The sequence below is a fragment of the Sorex araneus genome, chromosome X (genome assembly GCF_027595985.1).
Source record: "Sorex araneus isolate mSorAra2 chromosome X, mSorAra2.pri, whole genome shotgun sequence".
Lineage (NCBI taxonomy): Eukaryota > Metazoa > Chordata > Mammalia > Eulipotyphla > Soricidae > Sorex > Sorex araneus.
This window is the reverse complement of record NC_073313.1, coordinates 362,035,900-362,049,492: the sequence shown is the minus strand read 5'-3', so window position 1 is coordinate 362,049,492 and position 13,593 is coordinate 362,035,900. Positions and strand designations below refer to the sequence as shown.

The 13,593-nt window shown below is 52.5% G+C and overlaps 1 protein-coding gene across 1 annotated transcript in view; it reads right to left on the bottom strand.

The window, feature by feature from the left end:
• Nucleotides 1-13,593, bottom strand: part of BABAM2 (BRISC and BRCA1 A complex member 2) — a 398,928-nt gene that overhangs the window by 149,248 nt on the left and 236,087 nt on the right. The window contains exon 7 of the mRNA XM_055123091.1: nucleotides 12,825-12,934. Coding sequence (XP_054979066.1) covers nucleotides 12,825-12,934 — 110 coding nt within the window. The remainder of the gene's footprint in view (nucleotides 1-12,824; nucleotides 12,935-13,593) is intronic.

Here is a 13,593-nt window from a genome sequence, read left to right as displayed (position 1 = left end):
GGACATGGGCGAGTTCGGAGAATCAGCGTCCGTGCCTGGATGAGTGAGGAGCGCTCACGGCGATACACAAGGCTTCCTAAGTGTTGGGGTCTCATCAAAAACCCAGCTCAGCCCCCGAATCTCCGAGTCTGAGCGTTGCCGAGCCCCACCGCTCAGGAGTGCTGGCCACTCGGTAGTTTCAAAGGCCTGAATGATGGGAAGTCTGCTTGTACTTCAGTACTTGTTAATATTTTCCTGTTGTGAAATGTCTGTTGATGTTTTTGTTCATCCTTAAATCAGATTTGTGTGTGTGTGTGTGTGTGTGTGTGTAATTTTCTTAGTAATGTTAGGAAGTTGTATATCTGGATGTGAATCCTGTGTCAGTTATTCCAGGTTTATAATTCATATGTCTACCTTGAGACAAAGAACAAGAAACCATTTGGATCTTCAATCAGGGACATCAACGACCTAATGCAGTAAGTGGCACAGATGCACAAGACCCCTAAATGTGATTTAAGCATGCCCAAAAAGAGTTCCAATAAGGGGTCAACTTCAAAGACTTTCCACCAAGAAAGGGAAAGGACAGTGCAGAGAAGGGGAGAAAACACCTGTGAATAACACATCCGAGAAGGGTCTCTTATCTAAAATAGAAAAGCAACTCTTACAACTCAATAGTAAAAAGCAAAGCAACCCCATGAAAGTGAGCAAACACTCTCAGTCGATATTCCTCCTAAGACATCTGAAGTTGTATGTGCACATATATGCTTGCAACACAAGGGTCTTTAGTAGTAGTATTCACAACAAACAAAAAGTGGGAAGAATCCAAATGCCTATTAACTGATGAATGGATCTAGAAACTGTGGTCTTCCCACATGATCGAGGACTGCTTGTCAATAACAAGGAATGGATACTGGCATGTGGTCAAACACCATGAACCTGGAAATCATGAAGAGGAACAAGCCGGTCCCTAGAGAGCACAGGATGAAGATTCCCCATACACGGAATGTCTCTGACAGGCAGATCCATGGAGACACATTATGGCTGCCGGGGTGAGGGGGAAGTGAATGCTGATGGCCATGAAGTTTCTTTTAGGGAGTGACAAAAGTGTCCTAAACGTATAGGGGTGTTTGTACAGTCTTTTGAATTTATTCAAACACATGGAATTGCATTCTTTGAATAGGTAAATTATGTGACATGTAAATATGTCTCAATAAAACTAACTGAAAAGCAGAGAGAGAAATGGTGGATTAAGGCAAAACAGCCACAGAGAGGGGTTCCTATAGGGTCCATGCATTGAGTTCAATTTCTAAATGCCGCACGTGACCTTGGAGGGCCAGCCACGGGAGATACACGACAGGAAATCAGTTCAGATGTGAAGGACACTGGTTCCTAAAACTGAGGCAGAGAGACGGGCTCTGGACAGCCCCTGGAGAATGACGGAAGGAGACAATACTGGGAACCGTCCGCGTCCCCCTCTGCCCACACCAACGGGCACTATAAACTGAAGACAGTCATGACTGGGGGTTGGCCGCACTTCTTGCTTCCCGTATATAGATGACACAAATGCTGTGAACATCTTTCGAAGGACGAGAGGATCCCCCTTCACACAAAGGCTTTGTGTGAGCCCCAGATGTCAACAGCGCCAAGGACTCTGAGAAACCTGGCGCTGACGAGGGATGGCAGCGCAGCAATGGGGTTCTTTGTCCCTTTTTAACAAATTAAATTTCCTAACTTAATGTATCTTTTCACTCTGAAAAAAAAAAGTGTATAAGGAGACGTTACTGGTGCCCGCTCGAGCAAATCGATGAGCAACGGGATGACAGTGATATAGTGATATATATGTATAGATATATACATGTGTATGTGTGTATATATGTATACATTGTGTATATGTATATATGTGTGTGACCTTATAATAAACTCAAATTCGCCTTGACCTAGTTCCTCAATCCTGCTCAGGTCAAACTGCCTAGTTTGCCCCCACTTGTGAGGTCTGAGACCCAGGCAGGTCGCCAAGCCCCTCCCTGCATTTCAGCTGCCTCGGCTATACAATGCGGCTCAATGCAGAAACCAGGGTTTGGGGGAGTGGTAAGGACTGGGGTGCAGGAGGCTGGAGTACCCCAGGCCTTCCAGCTCCCCCAGGCCAGACAGACACACTTCCTCAGAGGAAGTCCACGCATGCTACGGGTGTGATCTCTGGCTTTAAACAAAGGAAGCGAATGAAACCAGAAGGCTGATTCTGCTCACCTTTCTGGGGTTTTCTTTTTTTCTCCACTTCACCAACCTGTCCGGAAATGGACTTACTTCTCCATCACCTCTTCATTCTACGCCGAAGTATTCTAAGCTCCTTCCCTACTGGAGAACATTTCAGGGGCTTCTCCCAGCTGGACTTTTAACATTGCTTCCTCCCTGGACTAAGACCAACCGAGAGAGCGAGTCCAGAGCCGGGGAAGGCATCTGCTTGCTCACACCTGGGTTCCATCCCCAGGACCACAGTCGTCCAAGCACCACCAGGAGGGAGCCCCAAGCACGCAGGTGTTCCTGCCCCGTCTCCCCAAAGACCAACACGATGAAGCGTATCTGTGTGTTTAAGAAAAAAATACCCACATCGGTGACAAGTGCCTAGAAGAAAGGAAAAACTAAAGACCAACTACCGAAACAGCTGTATCCAAACACAAGGATCTTGGAGGGCTTTCTTTCTGTGTGAAAAGAAGAATCTAGAAATATTAAGTTCCAATATGCTCTATAACTGTTTTTTTCGTAGGAACCTTAGGGGACTGTTTTAAGCTTTCAAAAATTTTTTTCTTTGCCTCTAATAAAAACACAATCACACAGGTCATGTTTAAACTCTGACAAGTTCATTAAGAGGTCAGAGGAGGGAAGGAAAACGTGGAAATGCTCTCAACCATCGGGTCAGAAACTCCTTCCACCCCCCCTCCCCACCCCGAGAAATGCAGCTATAAAAAATCTGGTCCAAGATGAAAACTTGGCATGCAACCATCCAACCTGACGTCATACTTTGGAAAGTTTGCGGTGGGCCAGGGAGGGCTGGGATCCACATCTGGGCGGGGAGGGTGCTTCGCAAGTGGGGTGTAGGGGGAGAGTTGTCAGTAAAATGAATTTTCCACTGATGTGCAGACTTCAGTGTAATGGCCGGGCCCGGCGGAGGTCTGGCAAGGGAGAAGCGTCTTGTCTTTTTCAGGAATGCCCTCCCTCAATTCCGGAGCAGCCCGTGGAAGACAGCGTGCACCCACAGTCTGTTCACCCTGTGCCCCGGCTCCATTTACAGAACAACGCTCACTCATCACTTGTTTTCAGACTAAAGACTTTGCCATTCACTGGAGTCATTAGCACCGCGAGTGCAAGACCGCATGTCTGGATTTTAACCACGATGGAAAAACGCCAATATAAGGGTGAGCCCTGGATTGCGGGAACTGAAATCCGGCAACCCAGCACCAAAGGACACGCCCCTCAATCAGACTTCACGTGCCGAGGCCGGGCGACACTGGTGTCAGACCCCTCCCCAGCGACACGGGAAGGGGTTCCGCTGCGTATGTGAATTACACACCTCAGGGGGGTTTTGTCACTGCCTATTTAAACCAAATGCTTGAGGCCAAGGGTCAGGCCTTTACTTTTGGCTCCATAGAGTGACCCGTGGAGACCATGCGGTGGATGCTTGAAAAACCACCAAAATGCCTGTTTGGGGGCGAAGATGAGATAGAACCACCTTAGCTGTGAAATCTGACATAGGTCGTCCTCGCTAGATCTACAACCAGCTCTGAAAATGCAAAGATGCTTGCAGACAGTACAGCGGTGTCACAGGGTCATAGGCAGTGCCTACACCCGCGGGACCTCTGAGAGTTGGGTCAGGGTCCAAGCCCAGGGGAACGCTCTGCACACAGCACGCACCCACGTGTTTGACGATGAACAGCTAAAGACACCCAGGAGGGGGCTTAATGCCACGTCACTCAAAGAAATCTATATGGGCTGTGGACGTGTCCTGCACGCACAGGCTGGGGGGCCACCATAATAATAAAAACCAAGATAGATATACAATAATTCACAATTAACACAGAAGACTAAGAAGCATTACTTGGCTGTCCAGGTCTGTCAGGGTTTTTAAACTTTAACATATACTTTTTTTTTTTTTTTGCTTTTTGGGTTATACCTGGTGATCTTCAGGGGTTCCTTCTGGCTCTGCAATCAGGAATTACTCCTGAAGTGCTCAGGGGACCATATGAGATGCCGGGGATCGAACCCAGGTCAGCCATGTGCAAGGCAAACGCCCTACCAGTTGTTCTATCGCTGCAGCCCCCAACACGTACTTTTCACCTAGGTGAAACGCACTCTGTGAAACACAGGCCCGTGAGTCTGGCAGATGCGCAGACATGCGCCTCCACTCAACAGTCGCGATACGGGGCAATTCTACCCTGGTCAGGCCTCTTCCAGGGAACCAGGCCCTCCCTGCTCCTTCCCCAAGAAGGTCTGGGCATGCGCACAGGTCCCTGCATTTGATGACCGGCATCTGCATCATCTTGACCAGGCTTTTTACAGACTCCTTTCCACTTCCCCCAAGTTCCGTGAAAGGGATTAGAGGGAAAGTGTGGAAACAAGTGGGGAGGGGGAAATCCAGCCCCAGGGAGCACACACTTCCGGGCAGAAAGCAGGGTGGGGCAGAGAAACGAAGAGGGGGAGGGAGAGAGAAGTGAAGGCAGGAAGGGGGAGCAGAAGGAGGGGAAGGGAGGAGGGAATGGATGGGAGGAGAGGAGGGAGGAGGAGGATGGGAGAGGAAGGAAGAAAAGGAGAAAGGGAGGGCAGGAAGGCACCCAGGAGGTGCAGGAGGTACGGGGAAAGCCGAGGGGTAAAGCCGCTGAGGCCACTGATGATAACGGTAACGAAATCTGCTTCCGAGCACTCGAACAAGGAGTCCAGGTGTGTTACGGAAAGCCTCCCTCTGCCAGCAGCCGGGAGATGTGGCGAGACGGTGCAGGCCACACCTGGGACGCGCGTTCCCATGGTCGGGCTGGGATGCCAGTGACTTGGGTGAGTGGCCTCCAGGGACAGAGGTCAACTCAGACCCGTGAGAAGTAGTGGACAGGAAAGAGACCCGACAGCGCCGCAGCATCACCACGCTTCGGAGCACGTCCACGAGCCCCGCAGTCCTGGACGGAGGCCGGGACAACCTCGGCAACGCAGAAGAGCATCCCAGAAGGCCGGGCCCTAGCAGGGGACAACGGAAAACACCGGGGGAAACGCGGGAACCACAATGGCTGCGCTTTTGAATAGTAAAGGAAAATCCTCAGGAGGTGCCCGGCTCCGTCCCCGCGCTCTGAGGCCCCGGAGGACGCCACGTTCTCGCCTGTCCAGTAACGCGGCGCTAGGAGAGCTTTCCGAGGGTGGCATGGCGTGCGCTCTGCGTCCCACAGATGACCCTGGCAAAGAGGACGGTGCACCGGCTTGACACAGGGCAGGGAGAGGCACAGAGAGGAGCCAGAGAGGGAGCAGAGAGCCCAAGGAAGCGGCCCGCCGTCTGGATCCAGGAAACAGGGCCGGGCAAGGCCAGAGCACGGTGCCTGGGGTCAGGAGGGGTTACCGGCTGATCAAATAAAAGTCACTCATGCAGATAAAGAACAGAGCTGGGAGAAAGGAAGGGCGGGCGGTGCTCAGTGAGAGCTGACACCTGAGACACCACACGGGAAGCTTCCATGGGGATCCCGGCCCGAGACGTGGAAGCATGCCCACAACTGACAGCAAGGCTCCGTGTGAGGTGGCAGGCGGAGTGAGTTTACTCTCAAAGCACTGCATCTTTTGGACTCTCCATTGTTCTGGGGTAAAGTCGAAGGTTCCCACCAGGTCTCATGGTCCAGCTCACTCCTTTACACAATGGCCTGACTCTGAAGCCCGCTAATCTCCGGGGTTTTCCACTGGGCACCGCCTCTACGTGTCCTCTTCTTTGGATCTGGCCTGTTTAAGATTCTCTGTGCTGCTTCTGAGCAAATATTCCAGGCCAGTTTTTAATTTCTCTGCTCCTACTATTAACAGAGCCTAGTGTTTTGGTAAATTACCACTTTTCATCTAATCTCCCACCTTTACTGGTGAATATTTTCCTAACTGTGATACACATTATAAATACACATTATAAACAGCAATGTTCAGAGTTCAGAGTTCCACCACTGAGATAAACACACTCTCTCTCTCTCTCTCTCTCTCTCTCTCTCTCTTACTGAGCACCAACTTCTCATCTTCACTGCAGAAAAGAAACCTCTTGCATGAATCCCTTGAGATATTTCACAGAAAGGTGCCAGGCCTGATTTTTAAAACTGAAAACAAATTCTCTCTTAGGGATTTAAGTGAAGGCACTGTGCTATAAAGAAGAGACCACGAGCATGTAAGAGAAACCGGTCACAGAATGCCCAAGGACACAAAATAAATCTAAGACGGTGCTTACAGTTGCAATAAGCAGGGGCAACACGTACCGGGGAAAGCCGCATTATCACAGACTTAGAGCCATCTTCTCCATGGGTATTTTCTGCCTGGAAAGAAAGCTAGATAAAAACATTGACATATCACTGACTTAAGGCGGCTGGGGAAGGTGGGAGTTTACAACAGCATGTTTCCCAAAATATGATATTTGGGGGCTGATGGATTTTCTTCCCCGGCTGGATTCCACTCTGGCTCTCCTCAAAGCGCAGCCTGAGCTCCCGCGCTGTGGGCAGGCGGCGAGAGACAGAGGTCAGACTCGCTCACGCAAACTTGCTGAACTGACTTTCCAGAATTCCTCTCCGAGTCCCAAAGAATCCCGCTGGCTCTGCTCCCGGACCGTGAAAGGAACATCTCAGGCCCTTAAGATGTTCTTGAGGCTGAGGCAGCTCCCGCCACGAAAACCAAACACACATCTTCCCCGCTGGCTCGCGTGATGGGTAGCTGTCTGCTCACTCAGGACTGGGTCTATGGAGGGGACAAACAACCCCTCTCCCCGCACTCCTAGCAGAACAATATTCTTAGAGGATTATCGCAGGGGCTAAGAAACATGAGCAGAGCCAAGCTGACCTGTGCTTACTACAGATATCCTAAAACTTAAATCCTGACACAAAATCACCTCAAGATACGGGGTCTTGTCTCTTGAGATAACTGATTGAGTATTTTCCAAAAGGCGAGGATTCTCTCTTCACATCTACCCAAGTTTTAGTTAAACAATTTCCCCAAGGACTCGAAAACCTGTCTGAACATACATAAAATGTTAGTTTTCCAATCCATGCTAATGCTGAATTCAGGAGCAAGCACAAATCAAATCACAATATACTGAATTTTTTGCTGCTTTAGGCAAAAAAAAAAGGGGGGGGGGGAAAGAAACAGTGGATTTATCTAAACTCCTTTAGAATTCTAAATTGTTGCATTTCAATTTTCAGTGCTCCAACTTTTTCCCTCAGCTGAGTTTCCACATTTGTGGATTACAAGCTACTGGAATGTTCCAAGTGACCATGGCAGTGGCCAGACACCAAGTGGGAGAAAGGCTGGGAAACAGGCTGGCGAGGCCAAAACCAGAGGAGAGGAGCAGGGCCCTGAGATCAAAGCCTCGCCACTCCCCAGGCTTCATCTGGTGAACCACCCCCGAGAGAAACAGCTCAACCTCTCAGAAACAAGAGCAGCGGTCTGGACCCAGCCCGTAAGGCACACCCAAGAGCAACGGCGACAGAGCCCTCTGGACCCAGCGACCGTGGCTGACAGACAGACGCCACCCAGAAGGGGTTTCTACCCATGGGAACTACAGGAAAAGAGAAGTAGGGATACTGGTGGGGGAAGTGCAGTCTTGGAGAGGCAGCAGGTAGGTGCCATTCCAGAAAGTTCTACAAAGAAGGTAGTGATTGAGAAGATAAGAGGACAGTGGATTCTACACAGAGACCCCAGAGGAGAGGGGGGGAAATCAAGTCAATCCTGTAGTGTAGCCAATACCCAGGAGGAAGAGAAGAAACACAAGTGTGTTCACAGAAACTCATTCTCAGTCTCTCTCCCGAGAGGAACTGTCTCGGGCTGTCTCTCTCTCTCTCTCTCTCTCTCTCTCTCTCTCTCTCTCACACACACACACACACACACACACACACACAGGTTTGACTGAACAAGAGGACACAGAAGATTCTGGGCCGATTGGCCGGCTGGGATGACCACAGAGAGATGTCTGCCCGTCAGACTGAGAGGCAGGTGGGACGTGACTGTGCCTGGGGAGCATCCTAGCGGCCAAGCCCCCTACTGGCGCACGCTTCTGAGCTGCGACCCCCGAACACCGAAGGAACCAGCCTGCCGGGAAGAGAAACCCACGTGTGGAGAAACATTGTGCCGAGAGGGCCCTGGGGTGTCACACACAGGCGGGCCTGCAAACGCTCAAGAGGCCAGTCCCAGAGCAGGCGGAGGCTGGCGTGGACACGGGCCTCCCGGGTCACTGCCAAGAGTGAGAGACGACTCAGTGGGACCTCCCTGGGCTCTGAGAGCGGTCTTAAGAGGGAGGCTGAGGTAAGACACACACACAGGGCAGGGGGCACAGAATTCCAGGCCAAGAGGGACTCGAAATGTGTCAGAGCACACAGCGGGCGCCTAGCCGAGGACCTGAAGGGACACCGAGCGGGGTCCGGGGTGAGCGTGTGGAAGCACAGCAGAGTCTGTATTCCGACAGCATTTCGCGTCTGACCTGCAGAGAGGCCGCACCGCACTGGCCTCCCGGAGCCCGTCCCCGCCCGCCCCAAGACACCCCGTGTCCTCTCGTAGGCGTGGCAACAGCGGCAGGGGCCCTGACAGCGTGCCCGCTCCGTGCCAACCGCCGGGTTCAAATGAAGCCCCAGCCTGGGGGGGGGGGAAGCTCAGAGTGAGACGCAGCCTCGCCGACATGAGCTGAAGTGAGGCGCAGAGAGGAGGACGAGCCGGAGCCCAGAACGCCAGCCGTGAGTGACAGGAGAGAGTCTCCGAGGCCCTGACTCACCCCATGCCTTTCCTTCCAGAAGGCAAGCTGGGACTCGCCCTGCTTCGCTCCGCTCCCTCCCGCTGGCCTGGGACCCTCGGAGGCACTGAGGCTCCCGGCCTCCTCCCCGTGGTGCCTCCGTGCTCCGGGGGGCTGGTCAGCCTTGAACACTTATTTCCAAGGCGGGCTGTGACTTAATGACACCAAGTTCTAAAACCAGACCCTGGACCTGTGAAAGATGCCCCCTGGCCTGCCCTGGGGCCGAGGGCCTCTTCCCTGGCTCAAACTCAGCGAGACACGAGCTGATGTGCCTTCACGCCACTCCCACACAGGCGGGTCCGACCACGAGAAGGGCCCCCCACTCTCAGAGAGAACCGGCTGGTCTCCGCTGCCTGGCTCACCTGCCAGCGCCATGGCGTGACCCTGCACACTCCAGGCCGCTCAGCCGGCACAGAGAGGCAAGTGGCGCTGAGACGTGCCGTCCCGGCTCCTGTCAGATCCTCCCCGACTCCACTGAGTGGAGCCGATCGCTGGCCTCCACCGCGCGGTCGAGCTCACCACGTTCTTCCTGGAACGCGCTGGACTTCATCCTTGTCTGATTCAACAGAGGGGGCTGTGTCCCGGGAAGTCAGTGTGTGGCGTGGGCAAGAAGCCCGTTTCATCAGTGTCCCTGTCGCACGGGGGATGCTCAGAAGCCCTGACCTTGTGAGTCATGTCCAGGGCGGTCGGAGAGTGGAGACGGGCGGCCGGGCCCCAGGCCGGCCTGTGCAGAATACTGGGGGGGTGGGGGGGGCTCTGCCCTGGCGCCTGGTGTGCGACCCTCTGTGGATGCCAAGGTCAGGGGCATTGCTCTCAGGCTCAACGGTCTGCAAGGTCCCCCGGAGGGCAGAAGGGAGCAGATGACCGGCCATTTTCTTTGAGGATTTTCACCTGACACGGATCAGGCTGTTGGTTTGAGAGTCTGAGAGTCTGTCAAATGCACAGCACGGGGCCTGGGACGTCCTAGAAAGAGCCCTGGCAGAAGCCAAAGCAAGTCTCAGCTGGGGGCCAGCGCCTGCACCTGGCCTGGGCGTGGGGCGGGTCCACACGGGACGCTCTGCCCGTGACTCGGAAACTCTCCGACTCGGAAACTCTCGTCAGAGCTGGGGAGCCCAGGGCGGACAGACCCGGTGGGATGAAACAGAGGAGAACTGAGCGCCAGCCCCAAGGCAGTACCAGCCCCACCCGTGCTCTGCTCTGGTCCCTCCTGAGACGGCCCGGCTCTTTCCCGGGCCGCGCGCTCTGCAGGAGTTAACCACAGACGGTAACGGCTCCCGCAAGTCCGTAGGCCCTTAGAAAGGCATCCCACGATATGATCACTTTCCACTCTAACTGCTCACTAAAAATGCTTCTGGAACTCCAACTTAGATATGAGGGTTTAAGTATGTCTTGTATTTAACTGTTTGAGGGTGGAAAGAAAACGGAAAGTTCTATTAAGTCTGTGTCCACCGGCAAAACCGGAGACTTGGGGCTCGGGAGAAGACGCTAAGGGCTGGAGCCTCTGCTCTGCACGCAGGGGGCCGGATCCAAGGTCTGGGGCATCACGGTCCCGCGGCACCACGAGGAGTTAGGTGGGGAGGGAGCCCCAAGAGTGCACCGGGGGCGCATCCGCCCCACCACAATGTAAGACCGCTCAGGAGAGCGTTCTGTGCAAAGTACGTATTCAACTGGAACACTGCTAATTAAACCATTACTTCCTGTGCACTGCATTTGTATGGGCCCGAAAGGAGTAAAAGGGCTGGTTCTGTGCCCTTGAATAGCTGACAATGTCGAAAAAGACAAATAGAGCGCGTCTCACTGACGAGATCCCTGGTAGGTGAAGAGTGACAGCATTCAGAGCCGCAGGAGCCGGGGCGAGGCAAGGGGGGGGGCGCTGGCAGAGAAAGGAGGTGGGGAACGGACTGTCTCAGCAGGAAGAGGACGTGGGAAGGGCATCTTGTGTGCTGGAAAGCGCTTTACTAAACGCTCAGAGGGACGGATGCAGATGTGCAGTAGGAAGGACGAAGTCTGGCGGCAGGGCCGGCTGGCAGAGAGAGAGCAGGGTGATCTGGGAAGGTGCTCGGCGCCCAGCCGGAGGAGACGCAGAGCTCCACTGCAGGAACAGAAAGTGGTTTCAAAAGAAAATCCTTCGCAAATGACTTGATATCTCGCTTAGATTTTTAGAGAGAGAAATAATTTATTAGAAAGCTCACTGCAAAGTCGGGGCAAACTCGGGGAAAAAGAACAGAGATGACGGAAAAGAACTGTGAGGTTTTTGTTTGGCGTTTGAGTTGGCAAAGTTTTGGCTCTGGCTTGACCGATATATTCTTACTGCTACATTCGGTGATATCTTTTTCACGGAATTCGTTACGTGTGCACTGCGTGGCTTCTCTGGAGTCAGAACCTGCCACTGACCTCCCCATCCCTCCTTCCCAACTCTCCAACTGCCATCCACTTCCTCCCTCTTCTTCTCCTAGGATCTAAATCAATAATCGTAACATGAATACACTTGCTATAGTGCCAGGCACTGAAGCTGATGCTTCATGAACAGCACTTGTTGTAATCTTCCCCCCCAGTCTAAGTCACCATGAAATAGGTCTTATTTTGTTGTACACATAAGGAAGCAAATTTATTGGCAAATGAAAGTGGCAGCACCTGGGTCCACGCCACTGGGACCGGTTCATGGACCACCTCCTCCCTCTGACCCCTTACTGGTATCACTCCTCTTCCATGGAGACGGAGATGGAGATATCCACTGAGCACCAGCGGGCACACGGGAGTAAGAGCCTGTCACATAGCCGGTGCTTACAGTCACCTGAGGCGGAAGAGCCGTATCTTGCATCACCATGTCAGGCGCCACGGGGCACCTGAGAACAGGGAGGGAGAAAGGCCCCGTCCACCGCGCTGGGCAGAGACCCCTTCTCCCAGACAGACCACAGATTTCAAAGTCTGTAAGACCCCCCCTGCTGATGGAAATTACGTCCTGCCAGAAGTTTCCAAGCAAATCTGCTTATGATCCGTGTTCAACGAACAAAGGAAAACCCCATTGGCGTATTCGAGCAGCCGGGGAGGCACCCGGGGAGGCTGATCCTGGCAAGGGTGTCACCGGCTCCTGCAGTTACCTACTTGTCTGGCTGAAACATACAGGATATCAAACTCCTTGAGCCACGTGGCCTGCGTGTTCTGTAAAACTACGTAGATCTACTTAGTCGAAGAAAGATAATCCAAGCATGTCACTTTTTAAGGCGATCTGCTTTTAATCCTACCTGCACTAGCTGCAGAAGACGTTTCTGCTGAATGTTTTCAAGAAACTGGTTTCATTTTTACACATCACAAACAGTTACAAAGAGATAAGAGCCTGTGCCAGGCACTACTCAGCTACAAGCACCGGTGCCCAGGGAACTCCCGGGAGGAGCCACGGTTGCAGACTCAGCGTGCCGCCTCCTCTCTCCGCAGGTGCAGTGCTGGCGTCACCAACTGCCCAACTCAGACACACCCAAAAAACTGTAGAGTAAGTTCCAGTTGGACTTACCCTGGATTTCAAATTCTGAACACAATTCCTCTTTAAGAAAATTGGGGTGAGAGCGAGAGCACAGCGGGTAGGGCATTTGCCTTGCATGTGGCTGACCCGGGTTCAATTCCCAGCATCCCACATGGTCCCCCAACACTGCCAGGAGTAATTCCCGAGTGCAGAGCCAGGAGTAACCCCTGCACATCGCCGGTGTGACCCAAAAAGAAAAAAAATAGAAGTCAACAAAGATAAACCATCTTATGCTACTGGTCCCGCCAAGTGGCGAACAAAATTATCAAACGCTTTGCATCTCATTCCCAGGGAGAAGCACCAGGTTATATATGATTCGTGACAACTGATACTTACTGCTCAATTCGGGGAGATAGGTACAGCTTGGGGTACACCTGAGTGGCTTCAGTGTCCTCAAAACTGACAGAAAGGAGGGCCACATCTTCTCCAGGGTCTTCATTTACATCCTTAAATGGAAAAGACAAAACACAGGTGGTGAAGACCCGTTTCCATCACATCCAACTGGTGATGAACTCAGAGATTTTTCTGGCATCAGGCAGGGGCTGCGAATGGCCTGGACACGCACGTCCTTGGGTGCACATCACTCCCTTTCAGCGATGTCTCTCAAACCTGAGACACAAGTCTACTATGGAAGGGAAACTTTCCCACCTAGCTCTCTTGCACTCACATTCAAAGAATTTTTGTTTGTTTTCTTTGGTCCATACCGGGCTGTGCTTGGGGGGCCTTTCCTGGTTCTGGCCCAGGGGACCATACACAGTCGAGGTGATAGAATCAGCGTTGGAAACACAAGAGGCAAGCACCTCCCCCCCTAGTTAACGAACTGCCGTATTACGCTGTCAGCAATATGCTGAATGGTTTTTAATTTAAACAACTGATAATTTACTTTTCATAGAAAGAACGAGATACAAGCATAATATCTAAGACAACGGCAAAGCCTTCAAAGAGCGGGCAATTTTATTACACCTTCACCTTGACGGTCTGTTGTAAGTTACTGAAAGAGCCAAGAGATCCAAGGAACATAGCGTGATAAAGACCGCCGCCATCAAAGCAAATGGGAGAGGAGCTTTGCACGTGCGGACTCCAACAAACGAGGTCGGGTAACTCA